Source organism: Danio aesculapii, chromosome 5 (assembly GCF_903798145.1).
Source record: "Danio aesculapii chromosome 5, fDanAes4.1, whole genome shotgun sequence".
In the NCBI taxonomy this organism is placed as follows: Eukaryota; Metazoa; Chordata; class Actinopteri; order Cypriniformes; family Danionidae; genus Danio; species Danio aesculapii.
In genome coordinates, this window is record NC_079439.1 from 40,795,657 (window position 1) to 40,805,900 (window position 10,244).

A 10,244-nucleotide genomic window follows, 5' to 3' on the forward strand; every position below is an offset into this window, starting at 1 on the left:
CAAATGATGTTCTTAATTGTGAAATCATAAATATTTTTTCCCACTACACTGAAATAAACACACGAAAAAACATTTTATACATATCTGACCATTTATTTACAGAAGAATTGAACACTTCATGAACACAGACATTTCCCCTTTATTAAATTCAGTTCTGATTTAAGTCAAATCCATTTTACCATACATTATATAGGGAAAATAATTAGTGAATAGTATAAATGATCAAAAAAGATTATATTTTTTATCAAAAAGAGAATGCTTTGATCAATAAATTGACAAATATTCCAAAAGACAATGTGCATAAAAGACATTTTTAAAAATGTCAGAGATATCTTTCAGACATAAAACACATACATAACATCTGCTCGGTAAACTAAAGCCAAACATTTGCCTCTTAAAATAGAGTAATTAACATGAAAGAGCGTTGAAAATATAAACAAGAAACAGATATCAACATCAGTTAATAGTTCAACAATATAAATAGTTAAATAATGGGAAAAAACCATCAGAATCACATTTGTAGTTTCACTCAGACTGTAGTGAAGTCTCCCTTTAAGCTCCAAAAATGTCTTCATGGTATCTCTTCTCAACCTGCCAATGAAGACGTCATGAGTTTATTGATCTCGCAGCAGCTCATACAAAGATGTGAGGATTAAAAGTAAGCTCACCTTCAACATATCCAGATATTCTCCAGCTTCTGCCTCGCTCATGATTGTGTTGTTAACCAGGATATCTTGCAAAGTTCGAGCCACATCTCTGGCCATGTTCATTCCACCGCAGACATAAAGATGACCTGCGCGCTTGTGAAGAACCTCCAAAGCCTTTTCAACAAGCTGCTCCTTCAAAACATCCTGAACGTACATCTGCTCCAACAACAAAAGCACAAGGTTAGTGACAGAACACACACATATACTAAATCTTGCTGAATTTTGATATAGTAAACGGTAAATCAATGTTGTTTTAAGTGTACAACAGAAATGAACAGACGTACCTTTGGTTTCCCAGGCTGGCGTGAATAAGCTGTATTGACATTTCCCATAATACCATTAAGTCTCAACTTCAGGGTTTCTACTTTGTACAGATGGTCTGTTTCTGAATCACGACAGCCAAACAGGAGGGACATGGGGCTAATTTGCTGACCTAAAAATGAGAAGATGAGAGTTTAGGACAACCTGGATTTAAAATACAAATTAGACATTAGGTATAAATCAGAATTGTTTCAAATTTGGAGTTTGTAAGATATCTGGAGCTCATGCAGTACAAATGGTACTTTAGTGTAAAATTGTAACCTATGAAATCTATTTCAAATTGATTTCTAATTGAAAGGTCCCATGAAGGGCTTTGAAATGTGCATTTTTTTGTTTTTGTTTGACAAAATCTCAACCAAACTATGAAGAGAGGGTGGGACGCAGTAGCTCCTCCCCTTTTTAAAAAATACAGCCAATGGGGTTTTGTTTTTAATCATAGCTCTGCCAGTGAGAGTGGTTGAGCTCAAGAGCATCAAATGAAAAACAAATGAGAAATGTATTTAATTGGGCGGGGCATATCAGATACTAGAGAGCATCTAATTGGTCAAGATTTGATGACAAACGGAAGTATGAGGTGATGAGGAAAAATTATTTGATCCATTTAAACGAAAGTAAGCTTTTGATGTTTATATTAGATTTATATCTTCTAAACACAAATTTTGTCACTGTTTTGTTGCATATTAGCTTATAGATATCCTTAAAACGAACATACTTTTTTCAAGGTTGTTCAAATAGAGGTTTAGCCAGAACATTGTCTTGCAATTCTTGGAAATTCTGAGAATTCCGTTTGATGGGCCTAACTCTTGCGGGAAAAAAAGGACACTTTTTTTAAACTGGAAAACTTCTGACCCTCCATGTTTCAAAGAGTGGATGGGTGAATTGTATCGAGTCATTCAGCTCAAAAGGAACGCTCCTTGGAACCAAATTTCAACCTTTTCTGGATTTCCTCAAAACTGATCAGAGCTATGCCAACATTTTATTGTATCAATTGATCATACTCTGATAATTACATTTGAACATTAAGATTGCTTTGATTGGTAAATATACCCCCGTTTGTTATTTATTCAATTTAATTAATTAATTTTTATTTTCTGATTTGTTCCTGGGGTTGCTATGTTTATACCAGTGGATTTCCTTTGTATTGTTTTTGAATTTAAAAAAAAGAAAAAAAAGTTTAAATAAAATATATAAAATAAAAACTAACATACTGAAACTATCATCTAAAAAAATATTTTATTTCATGGGACCTTTAAAATAAAATGTATTATTGTGACCGTAGAGATTTGAGCACAACTCCAGTTTACAGAAATCATTGCAAAATGATCCATTTGCTTCTCAAGAAGCATTTAGTATATATTAATTGAATCCTTATAAGGTTAAAACAGTTGCTGCTTGGTGTTTGAGAAAGTGACCGTTTTATAGAATTTTAGATTAAACAAAAATAAGGCAATTTTTGGCTAAATGAATGCATAAAAACAAAACTTGATCATTTAATGATTTATAAAACAAGTTAAAGACTAGCAGCACTTTGAGAGTTAAAGGGGTTATTCACCCAAATATGAAAATTCTGTCATCATTTACTCGCTTTACTTGTTCTATACCTGTATCAGTTCCTTTATTTTGTTGGACACAAAAGAAGATATTTAGAAAAAACCTGGGAACCTGCAACCATTGACTTCCATAGTATTTGTTTTTAATGGAAGTCAACTGTTACACATTTTCAGCTCTCTTCAAAAAAGATCTTCTTTTAGTATCCAACAGAATAAAGAAACTCAAAAAGGGTCGGGACCTCTTTTGGGAGATTTTTTATTTTTATTTTTATTTTTGGGTAAACTGTCCCTTTAAGAAGCATACTGTATATTGGCAAAACGAGATGAAAATGCTTGTAGTTAGAAGGAAACAATGTGATCATTCTTTGTAAGACACGAAACATTATTTATAACATTACGATCTTCAACCTATAGCCAATTACTCGTATTTTATGAATCCCCAAAGATGGCAAATTTTAGTTTTTGGGTGAGCTGGCCCATTAGGGCAAAAGTAATCATAAGAAGGTTTTGTTTTTAAGCTTCATGACCTTAAATTAGAAGTTCACACAGTTTACCTGTCTTTTTCACATCCTGAGTGCGCTGCTGCCAGAAACTGCGGAAAGGAGCAATGCCACTGCCAGCCCCGATCAGGAGAACTGGGGTGCTGGGGTCTTCTGGGAGATGGAAACCCCCCGAGCTGGAATAATGAGCAGTAAACAAGCCACACTTTAATTATTATTATATTCTAGCTATTAGGATACCAAATGCAAAATGTGTCTATTAATAATACCTTTAAAGGGTTAGTTCATCCAAAAATGAAAAATCTGTTATTCACCCTCATACAGTTCCAATCCCCTGAAACGTTTGCTCATCTTCAAAACATAAATTAAGGTATTTTAGATTAAATCAGAGAGCTCCCTCATCCTCCATAGACAGTAATAGTCCCAAGATGTCCCGAAAAAGGATCCAAAAATATTGTCAAAACTACCCATGTGACTTCAGTGATTCAACTGGAATCATAAAGGGCTTCGAGAACACTTTTGTGTGCCAATAAAACTGTAAAAATGACTTTCTGTTAGTTTGTTTTATGTATCAGATCAGGATGAAGATTTGTTACGATGTTTACATTGGTTGACAGACTTCTATTTACAGTTTTTTTTTTGCTGCACAAAAGTGTTCTTGGGGCTTCCTATGATTACAACCACTGAAGTTTTGACAATGTTTTCGGTTCCTTTTCTGGACGAACTGCTGTTTATGAAGGATTAGAGAGCTCTCTGGTTTCATCTAAAATATCTTAATATGTGTTCTGAAGACAAATGAATGTCTCAGGGGTTTGGGAGGACATGGGGGTGAGTAATTAATAACAGATTTGTCATTTTTTGAAGAACTAACCCATTCAATTGAGAATGAAGTGTGTAAATGAGATCTTCATACCGGTGAACAAAGCAGGGAACTGTGTGTCCTCTTTTGATGGTGTTGAACCATGTGCTGCAAGTGCCGAAATGCGTTGGGCCTGCTCCACCTACAATAATACAGAATGTTATCTTCACGTCAGATAAAATCATTTAAATTATTATCCAGTGTTTTGTTTTTGTGTCTCACCCTGGGTCTGGTACTCCACCACAGAGATTGTAAGGTGCAGTTCATTGGGATGGCAGTCCAGCGAAGAGCTGACGGAGTACAGACGGGGCTTCAGCAGAGGAAACTGACTCAGGATGAAGGCGGAAGGGACTTTTAGAGAGGGAAATTCTTCAAGAACCTCCAAGAAGGTGGGCCTGTAGAAATCCTTCCATGTGGAATATTCCTGGAAGTCCTATGGGAAAATGGAGGAAAGCTGTAAATATATCCACTGGTCATTTAGTACAAAACAAAAGTCTCATTTCTTAAAGGTTAACGTTTAGGGAATACATTTGGAAACAATGTATTGGTAAATACCGATGCGAGTGCTTCAAGTCGTTTGCGATCCTTTTCCTGATCCGCCACTGTAGAGAGTTTGCGCAGCAGGCTTTGTGAAGGTGGAGTCGTGACATCCAGGAAGTATGTAAGAGCCTGGAACAGCGTGCAAGCAGGGAGACGTTCATCTGTCTGCCATCTCTTGTCCTCTGAAAAGCGCCACAGGAAAAAGAACCATCAAATATATGCATGACTTTGAAACTAACTGGAAAAATTCGGCCATCATTTCTTTCTTCTGTTAGTTTGTAAGTTTCTTCTGTAAGTTTATATATAAATTGGGCCCTCCTATAGTTTATAAGAACTGCCATTAGAGATTTGTACCATGACTGGACTCAGAGAGGGTCTCCAGACGAAGGCTCCGGTTATCAGGAGGGGCATCTGGGAGATGCTTCACAATACCATGCACCAATTCCGAAGAATTCTCTGGAAAAATCCCCACATGATCTCCAGGAGCAAACTTCAAGGCATCTGTGTTTCCATCCGTCTTCAGCTCAACCAGGATAGTAGAACGACTGAAGAATAAAAATACATACATTTATAAAAACGAAACAGCACTACCATAAACATTAGTAGTTATATTAGCTGTCAAAAACAAGTGAAGTTGTAGAATCAAACCTTGACTTAGCACTTTGCAGTTTCTGTCTTCTCTTGAGAGTCATAGGAAACACGGTTTTAGAGTGAAGAGCAGACAATGCTGGACAAACAGAAATATAATAATGGAGTTTAGCTAAAACTTTATCAAACTACTTCTTTTTTTTTCTTTTTTTTAAAGGTAGGGTAGGTGACTTTAGAGAGGCTAATAAATACATATATACATATAAATACTTTTAGACCACTTAACTTAATGAACAATATAGAGATGTCAAGAGCCTTTTAACAAGCATAACAAAAATATTTTTGTGCCAAATCACCTACCCTGCCTTTAAGTAAAGGCAAAGATGTACCTGTAATGTGATCCAGAGTGCAGCTGTCCTGCTGGACTCTGTATCTCTGAGGGTCCCAGCCTTCCGTCTGCTGCTCCACAGCTTTCAGCTGCTTTTTGATGTTAAACTCCTCACAAGCGTCCTTCAATTTAAAACAGAGATACATCATTCGTTCATTCTTTGCTACAGCAAATTATTTATATTCATTTATTTTCCTTTTGAAAACCTGCACCAACCGTAAAAGCAGTGCAAGCCCATGCAGAGAAAGCCTCGTCCTGCCCGTTCAGTTCATCGCCCTCGCCTGTGGCTGTCAGACGTTTGGCCCCCAGCTCCGCAAGCTTGTCATCCACAGCATGGGCGAAGGCACAGAACTGTGGGTAGACACGTGAGCCCAGGCCAAACACACCATACCTGTGGTGAAAAGAGGAAGTCAGGGATTGTGCTCTACTGGAGAATATTGACATTACTATTGAAAAAAAAAAATCTTTTCAGTGCTAGAATACTGACCTGATGGTGTTTTTCATGTTTTGCAAGCTAAAAAGCTGCTTCCTGAAGGTCTGAAGGATAAAAAAATATACATATATTAATTAAACAGATATATTAATACCACTGAAAAGTGTGTAGAAATCATGTAAATTATGATTATTAAACAATACTGTTAAAAAGTTTAGGTCAATGATTTAAAAAAATATTAAAATAAAGACCTCTTTAGCAAGGGCACTAAATTAGTCAAAAGTGACATTAATAAATTGTCATCATTTAAATGATCAAAAAATTCAAAAAAATAAATCAATTTTAAATCTTTTTTTTTCTTATTTTGAATGATTTAGTAATAATGCTGACAATTGAGCTTTGAATCACATGAATAAATTATTTTTTAACATGTATCTATAGAAGCAGTTGTTAGATTTGCAATATAAATTATTTTAAAATAATACAAATTTCTTTCTTTTTGTTCTAAAAATGCAGCGTTGAACGTTTTTTTTTCACAAGTAGAAACTTGCAAACCACAAAATTTCGAAATCCTTTTTATTATAATTAAATGTTAATAATAATATAGTTAGCAAAATTGCACTCATACCACTCCATTTCCTGGACTTTCTCCATTTCCAAAGGTGCTGGTGACTACCATCAGAAGGGTCTCTGTCTCAAGTTCACTGAAGTCATATTCCTCCATGCATACCAGCTGTAACAGAAAACAAGAATGAATCTACTTTAAATAGCTTTTTGTTGTTCTTCATATCCTGCTTTGCTTATAAATCTAGACTGAAAGCATTTTCCCCAAAGACAGCATTTCTCACCCTGGAGTCAAAGGCCCGGTTGAGCATGGTGTTCAGTTTTTTGGCAAAGCTCAGTGACTTCCCTGTTTCTGTGGCATAGAGAACAGTACAGTGCACTCTCTTGGCCAGGACTGCTTTGATGAGTGTTTGAGAGAAAAATACAGCTCTACAAAGAAGACAAATAAAGATGTTTTATTTTAATGACATGCAAATTAGTCAATAAATAGTTGTCGTTGTTTATAAGTTGCCGGTCTGCCATTACCTGATCAGTCCTTTAAAGCTGACCTTGCATCTCCGAAGTCCTTTCTTCTCATCTTTCCACTTGTGTGTTAGCCATGGATCAGTCTTCAAAAACACAAACATATCACACTTTTCTACATGGACAGGGATGTCTTGTGGCCTACATTTTTCCACGTCTGATAAAACTATGTCTGATTATTGTTTATTAAGATACCTGGTAATAGAAGAACGGGGACAGGATGTAGTTGAGCATCTCCTGATGATAGACTGGAGTTAAGGAACCAGACATCGGTGGAACCAGCCAGACCCAATCCGCTGGACAGCCTCCACGCAAACGAACCTCCGTCTCCAAATGCTGCATGAAGGACTCGCTTGCTGAATGGTGATCTGTGATGGTGACCTTATTTTTCTGCATGGAAATAAATCAACATGAAGACCAACACGTTTCTAAATGGCTTTAGCTTGGCTTATTCTATTTTCACAGTGGCTATATAGGGGTGTGTGATGGTGTATCAATCCAACAAAGGGTGTATCAATATTTTGGCTATTTTTTTTCCTAGAAATAAACAATTGTTTGCTGAATGTGGTTTTAAACCCAGATTTGGTAAAATATGGATGAACCCAACAGATTTAATATAGAAATTTGTGTGGGATTTCTACCCAAATTTGAGTTAAAACAATTTTTATTTAGAGCAGGCGTGTCCAAACTCAATCCTGGAGGGCCAGTGTCCTGCATAGTTTAGCTCCAACTTCCTTCAACACACTTGCCTGGAAGTTTCAGTATATCTAGAAAGAGCTTGATTAGCTTGTTCAAGTGTGGTTAATTGGGGTTGGAACTAAAATTTGCAGGACGCCAGCCCTCCAGGACCAAGTTTGAGCACCCCTCATTTAGTGTGGTACCTTGGCTGCTTTATAGCTGTCAATTTGTTTTTAATAATAAATCAAATAAAGCTGCGCGTAGATTGCAGTAAGTCCCTGGTTTAATGAGTGGTTCACTAAATCGTTCACTGAATGAAAAAAAAGGAAGCAAATTAATCATTAGATCAAAAGATTTGTTCAAAACACTTCCATCCAGAAAAGAAACATCAAACATTTAAAGGTATTTTCTTTTGCAAGACAGCAAAAAAAACAACAATGTGTCTATTTAACTCACTCTATATTAATTGCAGTTCTGTAAAACCACATAGGAGATCATGATCATCTGTTGATGTCATATGTTAGATTTCATCTTATCGATGTAAAAAACAAAACCCAAACTATTGTAAAAAAATACAATAACTTACATATAGAGGACAATGAATGCTGTCATCTTGCACATTGTTAACAATTTCGATAATATTGTAGACAATAAACAGCAGACTCGGCTAGTAAAATGACATGCATATTATTGATTTCATAAGACAAAGGTGAAGGAATACTTTACCTGATAGCTGTGGATGACGGCAACATTGATAGCCACAAGTGCCTGGTCTTTCCACAGTGATGAGAGCTTGCGTGTTTCTAAGCCCATTAACTGGCCAATGCGCTACAGGACATAAATCAGTTAATACAAAACATCAGTATCAGAAATAGCTAAGCCAAGCTACTGCCATGAGACAGTAAGGCTAATTTACCTCCAAAATGTTGTAGCGTTGACTGTCACAGAAGTCCCGAACTCCAATTTCTGTGCCCATGTACCAGCCGTTGAAAGGACATGCTGTGAATTCCAGACCACCGATTTCCATGAGCATGTTGGCAACTGCAGGAATTGCGTACCACTTCAGGTCTAGATCCTTGAACCATTCATACCTGCTCATAAGAAGAAAATTCAGTTTTCTGAAATGCTGGGTTATTAGAACTCATCAAAAGTCTTTAAAAGTTTAATTGACCCTAAATGAAAGATGTTCTGAAGAATGTTGGAAAAGTAATAGGAAAAAAGTAATAATGAACTGCAACCATTTACAAACATTCTTCAAAATATCTTCTACTGTGTTCAACAAGTGGAGTAAATGACAACAGACTTTCTTTTTTTCTGCAAACTGTCCCTTTATATATATGTTATGTTTGATATCCTAAAAAAAATCAGTTTCTCTTAGAACCTAAACACTTACTCTGGGTGCTCAATGGGGACCTCCAAGATCAGTTCAGGAGGAATTTCAAAAACTTCAGGGTCTTCTCCATTCGCTTGCAGGACTAATGGAAGCACATCAAAGCGACCGTACTTTGGTTTCCACCCAAGCTGAACACACAACTATAAAAACAGTGTGCAAAATTCAACATGATTTCATAACAGAAGTATATAGTTGGCAAAATGTATATTGAAAGGTAAGAGCTAAACTAAAACGGTGGTCATATATTTTGGTTACCTGTGTAAACTCTACACTCGCTGGGTCTCCGATCACACTACCATCATCCATCTGATAGCCAGCATACTTTATCAGCTGACCGTTCCAAACACGGAAATCATGCCCTTCATCTGTTCTCTGAGGGAACACAGTGATGGCAGACCTGCCAAAACCAGAACAAAGAGAGACCTTCAGTTAGTCTAAACCAAAACCATACAATTTCAGCATGATCTACAGAGAAGAGAACAACCACAAAATGGCATTCAGTGTAGCAGTGATTTATTATTTCAATAAGTACAAGTCAGAATAGGCAGGCTGTGCTGTTAACAAGGAACAAAGATGGAAATCTATTTTACCCATATTTTGTCTTTTTTTAATCGAAAATTTAAAAAGACACTCGTATTTAATATATATATATATATATATATATATATATATATATATATATATATATATATATATATATATATATATATATATATATATATATATAAATTTCATGCAGACACTAAATTGTGAAGTTTCTTTTTTAACACATTAAGATTTATTTTTCTGTTAGGTTAATATGTGACTTTTTTCCATAACTCGATTCTTTTTTTTTATCCTTACAGGTGGTTTATTCATTTATAAGTTATATATAGCGCCTCGGTGTTTATATATTTTACGTTCTCTGCCATAATGGACTACAGGACAGCACATTTACTACAGAATGGATGCTAAAGACAGTCTATTGCAGCACATATCATATTTGATACACAAGTTTCCAAGACCTATATATTATCAACCTGATCAATTTTTGGCTTGAACACCTGTTGTATATAATTTGATACTTGTATTTTGCCCTCTTGTGGATTTTCATGACAGTGCAGGCAGTGGAAGGGCTGTTTTTTATCTTTTAAAAATGGCTGCTCTCATTGAATAACTCGCATGCTTTTTGTCTTGAAACTATTTGCTGATTTCAAGTTGT

The 10,244-nt window shown here is 35.8% G+C and overlaps 1 protein-coding gene across 1 annotated transcript in view; it reads right to left on the reverse strand.

Annotated features, from left to right (window-relative positions):
- Nucleotides 1-72: 72 nt before the first annotated feature.
- Nucleotides 73-10,244, reverse strand: part of nos2a (nitric oxide synthase 2a, inducible) — a 13,182-nt gene continuing 3,010 nt past the window's right edge. Inside the window, exons 7-26 of the mRNA XM_056458190.1 lie at nt 9,299-9,440; nt 9,044-9,183; nt 8,567-8,741; nt 8,377-8,478; nt 7,168-7,362; nt 6,976-7,058; nt 6,735-6,879; nt 6,515-6,619; nt 5,941-5,990; nt 5,670-5,844; nt 5,455-5,575; nt 5,126-5,204; nt 4,832-5,022; nt 4,493-4,659; nt 4,160-4,370; nt 3,992-4,079; nt 3,133-3,254; nt 992-1,140; nt 669-863; nt 73-591 (exon numbers count right to left, since the gene is read on the reverse strand). Coding sequence (XP_056314165.1) covers nt 553-591; nt 669-863; nt 992-1,140; nt 3,133-3,254; nt 3,992-4,079; nt 4,160-4,370; nt 4,493-4,659; nt 4,832-5,022; nt 5,126-5,204; nt 5,455-5,575; nt 5,670-5,844; nt 5,941-5,990; nt 6,515-6,619; nt 6,735-6,879; nt 6,976-7,058; nt 7,168-7,362; nt 8,377-8,478; nt 8,567-8,741; nt 9,044-9,183; nt 9,299-9,440 — 2,674 coding nt within the window. The 3' untranslated portion in view covers nt 73-552. The remainder of the gene's footprint in view (nt 592-668; nt 864-991; nt 1,141-3,132; nt 3,255-3,991; nt 4,080-4,159; nt 4,371-4,492; nt 4,660-4,831; nt 5,023-5,125; nt 5,205-5,454; nt 5,576-5,669; nt 5,845-5,940; nt 5,991-6,514; nt 6,620-6,734; nt 6,880-6,975; nt 7,059-7,167; nt 7,363-8,376; nt 8,479-8,566; nt 8,742-9,043; nt 9,184-9,298; nt 9,441-10,244) is intronic.